Source organism: Atta cephalotes (assembly GCF_000143395.1).
Source record: "Atta cephalotes unplaced genomic scaffold scaffold00034, whole genome shotgun sequence".
NCBI lineage: Eukaryota > Metazoa > Arthropoda > Insecta > Hymenoptera > Formicidae > Atta > Atta cephalotes.
The window spans coordinates 1,048,641-1,055,070 of record NW_012130098.1 but is presented as its reverse complement, the minus strand read 5'-3'; the positions used below and the strand labels follow the sequence as shown (position 1 = coordinate 1,055,070).

The 6,430-nt window shown below is 42.2% G+C and overlaps 1 protein-coding gene across 1 annotated transcript in view; it reads right to left on the bottom strand.

Moving 5' to 3' along the window:
* Nucleotides 1–2,367: 2,367 nt before the first annotated feature.
* Nucleotides 2,368–6,430, bottom strand: part of LOC105621500 (protein bric-a-brac 1-like) — a 33,843-nt gene continuing 29,780 nt past the window's right edge. Inside the window, exon 3 of the mRNA XM_012202971.1 lies at nt 2,368–3,438. Coding sequence (XP_012058361.1) covers nt 2,368–3,438 — 1,071 coding nt within the window. The remainder of the gene's footprint in view (nt 3,439–6,430) is intronic.

Below are 6,430 nucleotides of genomic sequence, written 5' to 3'. Positions count from 1 at the left end.
GTGTATATATANATATATATATATATATATATATATATATATATATGTGTGTGTGTGTGTGTGTATATATCGCGCACATACACATGTATATAAATATCTAAGAGAGTGACTAAATGGAGAGGATTTTTGGAAGGACCGAATATAGACCGTGCAACAAGACGCTACTTCGCGGCTCCCGACGACGAACCTAAATCACGCTGATGTCTCTGACGTAGACGGGAGAAATAAAAGATATACATTATTGCTATCCGCATCATCAAGGAAAGGATTATTCGTTCGTTCATTCGGGAATTCAAAGGCACCGGCAACGCTTTCCAGGAGGTTTACCCTCCCGATCGGTGCCAACGTCGAACACGTCGTTTTACACGAATGATAATCGTAAAAGCAGTTATTCGACGGTTTAATCCTCTATGGATTAATATAGAATCTCAAAGCAGGATGCGTTGTCATAATGCATATTCAAATTTATCTCGAAAATTCTCTATTTAAAAATAACAATAAGATGTGTAAAATGTAGATATATATTTATTTCTAATCAAAGCTTCGAGCAAATAGGATTGGCATTTTTCTTTTTCAGGCAAAATATATAATTTCGTCCATAGAGAATTAATAAATATTATCAAAACATATACTGTACATGCTGTGCGATTTTTACATCTTATATTAAACATCAATATTCTTGATCCCTTTCGCCGTGATAAATTTATACTTATCTGCGTTTCATTTTTTTTTCTCGTGAGCAAAAATAGATTAATGGAATGGGCCAGAAACTCTGACTTTTAAAAAGTTTATCACGAAAAGTTTGCGTGCCTCACCTCGCTTTGATAACATAAGATATTGGGTGTGAGTATTGTGGGCTTTTAATAATTTGTCTTAGTTTTCGTATATTAGACATATTGAACGTACTATGCACGTACAATTGTCGAAAGGGCATTCATGCGACGAAAGAGTTTTTTGAGTTGAGAAGAGTTCCGATTCACTTTCCTAAGAACTTAGGAAAATTTATCTCGAAGCGTTAGGAAAGTATTTAAGAAATTTACATAATTTCTAATATCGAACTTAATTTAAGATTTAATTTTCTTACGTTCAAGACTGATTTGCCCGTGTCTTCGAAAAATGAACCCAATCATCATTGGTTGAACTCCTCAATTTTGCGAGAAGCGAATCGATTTTCATCCGCGTAAAAAAAGAAAAGTTCACCGACGTGTTCGCGTCTGCACGGAGCTCGCGTAGAGAGAAATTATCGTAATCGCACGCGGCATCGTCATCGCGAATTATATTACATGTCGAATACACATCGAATACATCGAGGTTAGCTATTACATTACAAATATATCACTTTGTCGATGGAGCACGAAGACGAAGAAGACAACAAAAGGAAGCCTTTGACCGTCGGCTTTCGCCCGCCGCGTCGTTGCGTTCTTTGGTTTTTATTCTTTCTCATTTTTCTCCTTTTTGGTTTCATATCCATTATCACAAGTTAGTCTCACTATCGTAGCGCAGAAACCATCATCGAACGTGCTGGTGAACCGTAGTAGAGATCGCGCGCGCGATCGCATTTCATTACATTCTCTCTTGTCTCTCCATAATTGACGCGTCTTGTTGGGCCGGCGGCGATGGATAGATGCGGTCCTTTTTTTCTTTCTCTCCTCTTTCTTCATTTCAATAGGAGTCCTTCAGCAGTTTCATCTGACGCTCGTACTCCTCGAGAGTAGAACGATTTTTCATTCGACAACGATCAGCTGAGAGCGGAAGGCGTTGTTGCGAACTCGAGGTATGATCTTGTATATGACGAACGATCGAATATTTCAAGATGTGGATTTTAATTTGTGCTATTGAAATGCGTCTAAATTAGTTTAACAGCGCCATTAGCAAGGATTATTGCCATTACTGCCTTGCGGCACTTCACGAATCGGAAGTGAGCGACGAGAATTTCTGTCTTTCGAAGCGTTGTCAGAGAGAAAATAATTAACGCGTAAATACAGCTATTCGTTCCTCGCGCTCTATATCTAATATCTTGCTGATTAGCGCGCACAGAGAGAACTGCCTTCAACTGGGTGCATCTAGATATTATTTTATCCTTGTTTTAACATTTAGTGAACAACAAGGATAAAATGATATATCCTAAATTCCTGAACGCACTCTTGTTCTCCTCGTCATTATTATATATGTATCAATGTATTATTTATAACGCGTGTGTGACATACTTTTTACTTGTATAATTTAGTAAGATCAATTCTCGAGTCGCTCTGCAACGACCGCGGCATGTCAACGCGCGGAGGGACGCGTCGGAGAGAAAGAGGCACGTCGTTGCGGTGCTCTTCGGCTCCGAGGAGGCCGAGGCGAGTGAGCCGAGTTGCGATCGCGTTAGCGCTGGTGAATATGCGTGGTGAGATGCTTGGAGAGATAATCAGCCCGGGCGAAGCATTTGCCGCACATCTCGCAGTGATACGGCCGTTCGCCGGTGTGGATGCGCAGGTGCCTCGTCAGGTCGCTCTTGCCTCCGAAGGCGCGACCGCAGAACAGGCAGACGAACGGCCGTTCGCCAGTATGCTTGCGCACGTGCAGCTTCAGATTCTCCTTGGACCTCACGCACTTGCCGCAGAACGGGCAGGCAAAGCGTCGCTCGCGACGATCGGCCTCGCGAGTGACGCTCCGCGCGAGATCGATCATCGCCTCGCTCGGCTCGTGCCGATCATCGTCGACAACATTGTCGTCCACATCGCCGGCTTCGCTGCTGGTACCGCCACCGCCGCCAATCCCGCCGGTCCCGGTGGCAGTGGTCTCCGTCATCTGTACCTCCACCGCGTCGCCAAGGTTCTCTTGAACGCTCGCGGTCTCCGAGACGCTCTCGTCACCGCGAGCGCTCTCAGAGAATACACCACGCATCTCCTCGGCATCGCCCGGATTCGTGGTAGTATCGCTGCCAGTCTCCACCTGGGACGGCTCGCCAGTGCTCGAGACCTGATCGCTGCGCTCGGCCGGTGCTGAGACGACGACCACGCTGTTCTGAGATTCGGGCGCGCGTTGCAACCGCTCAAGCGCATGGTTGAGGCGGTGCTTCTTAAAGGACTTTAGATACCTGAACTGCATACCGCATACATCGCAGGTGAAGAGCTTGTCAGCTGGCAGCCGCGCGCGATGGTTCTGCTCGCGATGTTTGACATAAGCGGATCGATAGCGATAGCGCTGGCCGCACTGCTCGCAGGTGAACGGCTTGTCGTCGCTGGTCTGGCCGGCGTGTTGCAGCAATGCATGCCGTTCCAGCAGCCACGGCGACGGGAACGTCGCCAGGCAGACGCCGCAGCGACGCGCCAATCCGGCTAGCCCGGTGAAACCGCCGTGCCCGAGGATGGTGCTGCCGGTGCCTCCGTGCGCGCTCGTCCGCTCCACCAGGGCGCCCCATCCACCCGCGTCCAGTCCGAGGGCGAGCGAGACCTGCAACAGGGGAGGAAATTACGTCGTACGATGTTGCGCGACATCGTTGATACGTCGTTGGCACGACAGTGCAATTTGAATCTTGAGCTTCGAACCCGAGCATCTCGATTAATTGTGCGATTCCTCGATACCGAAGATTGTGATTAACTCTGAATTATGAATCATTTAGACTTTTAGACAAAATTGGACTAATTTCAATAATTTAATACGATATATAATTTGAATTTTATTTTATTGAAAAAAAAATTTAGCTCCTTTTGAACTTTGTCATTTGTCTCGCGGACGTTCGAAGGCGCGTCGCAGCATGTCTCGGGCGGGGTATTGTTTCACGCTCGAATGGAAGATTATGAACTGTACACTTACCCTTTGTATCACGCGGATGCGGCTTATGATAGCGATAAACAATCCCTACGGCATAATATCGCTCTGGGTTTCACGCGAGATTGGATACACGGCGGGGATTGCGGTTGCGCAGCAGAGGCAGGCAAGAACACACACATCGTACGCACGTGACGTATTGTTAACACAAACAGTTTGCAGCTTTTATTTCACAAATTGTTAATTTACAACTATGATATGCATTCGTTCGTCTAAGAATCGAAACAAACCAGTTTTTTTTAATTTTACTTCTTTTTTTTACGCCAAGCCAAGTTGTGGCTATCCGCTATGATCGGAACGTTCAGAACGCATTGTCGATATTGGTGGAGTTTTACGGACGAGAATAGGATTTTTTTTTCTGTCGGAGTAGGTTTTCCTGGTTTTCCTTCGTGAGTTTCACTTCGTGAGATTCCGAATTTTGCCGATTTTCTCCGAAACGTCCGATTCCTACCGACATACAGCTGAAATGCATACGTGTACACAGGCGTTCGCGCGTATTTGCATACAAACGCCGTTAAACTGAGACTCAGTTGAGCTCACAAATCTCAGAACGCATTCGCAACGTGGCTCTACGATTTCACGGCTTTAATTAAAAATTTCGCGACATTCAATTTCGGATAATTTGAAATCGGACCTGTCAACAATCCATCTACCAAAATTTGTAGCATAGAACGAAACGTATCGGATGGACGGAAATGCTCTCGGATTATTCGCTCAGTCGCCTCCTCGGTCGCGTCCATCCGGTCCATCTTACACGTCTCTAATGTCCAAGTGAACGCTTGTACGAGTTGAACATAGTGACTCGGTTACAATGAGCTCGGGGACACAGCGCAATTTTATTTTTTTTTACAATATATATCCCTTTTTTTTACAATATATATCCTCACATAGTCGTTCGCGATAGCGATGAGGACGCATGATGGTGTTGAAATTTTTATATTTTTATGATTTTCAATTCATAAATAAATAACTCTTCTCTCGAAAAAATAAGTAGTTTAATTATACATTAAATATTTTTAAATTAATTTTTTATTTTTATCATCTCAAAAAAAAAAGAAATGTTTTCATGACAATTAACTTTTCGTTTTCACAAAAGTAGTAGAAAGAGAATTAATTTTGTCTGTTGCTAAATATATAAATACGAAGAAAATTCTAAGTAAAATAAATCTTATAAATTGAAAAAAGTTTTTTTTTCAAATTCGAAATGTCGAATTCTTTGTTGCGCTTATACTCAATAATTTAATAAATGGGAATAAATACGAGGACAAAAATATACTGCTAAAAAAATTGTGAGATGTAGACTCGATCGTTGCTCGTTCATTGCCTAATCACGTACGAAGGTGACATCACGTCGCTGTGCTATCGCGAACGGCACGTAAAAATAAACTAGAATATCCAAAAACGGGACGCATTGGTCGGTTGGTCGGTAGTTTTTTTTATTCCACCGCAAGCGAAGATCGCGCTTCGATAACTCACATACGTGTCCTATCGCAGCCCATAATATCTAAGATCAGCAAGGTCGCACTCGAGAGTTCCGAGTATCACGCGATATCGTACACGTACAAGGTGTTCGAAAAGCAGAGAAGAGCAAACAGTACAACCGGATTAAAAATATATTGATGTACTCGACAGTATCGTAAGAGCATATCTTTATCTTATCGATAAAAAACAAAATATTTAACTAATTACGTGTAAAAATATTAATTTAACATTTTTTATTAATATCATGATATTGGCGATAAAAAATATTTAGCTCGCAGTATTCTTTTTCTTAGTGCATTCTCTTATTTTCTTAATATAAAATTTCAAAAAAATTTCAATAGACACGATTGCATAGTGAAAAGTTAATAATCTTGTTTAGGGATAAAATTTCAAAGAAATCAGGATTTGTGCTGTTAACGAAAAATGTTATACATTTTATACATATTGATATGCAATTTACATTTTTATTTTCGGTACTGTTTCGTCTCTTTTCTTCTCTCTTAAGTTTGATGAATTGATAATTTTGTCGACGTTACCTCGACCGTGAAACATTTAATGATCTCTAGAGTGCGACCAAGAAAATCTCGAAACAAGTGTGATTGAGATATTATATTAAATGTTTGGTTGTGTCGAACTTTTATAACAAAAAATTGAAGATACCTTTTTTTGGATTAAATTAAAACGTCTTTCTCAAATGCGATTAAAAAATCTCAATGATACTGTCCTGCATAAATGCAAATCGAGAGCTTTTACGTTTTCAAAACTTGATTTTCTTCCTATGACAAGCGCGAGTTATATTGCTCTTAATTTTCCGCGACAACTTGGTGTATCATCGGAATATCGAGTGCACATTGTCGAATGCATCGCGGAGAGATCGTAACGGCACCATTGGCGTTTGCGTTCCGTTTACAGTTCTCTCGTATCCATTCTCGCAAAGTCCGATAATCGAATTACTAACGCCGCGAGATAGTTTCGAGAGTCTCGTCGCAAACAAACATTTTCTCGTTGGCGCTCAAATTCCGTCTCTCGCTCGCTTGAAGAACAACGTTTGCTTTTTTGCTGACAAACTATGTGTACACTACACATTTCCCTCTGTCTTTCAACTGCCTCTCTTTCTCTCTCTCCCTCTCTC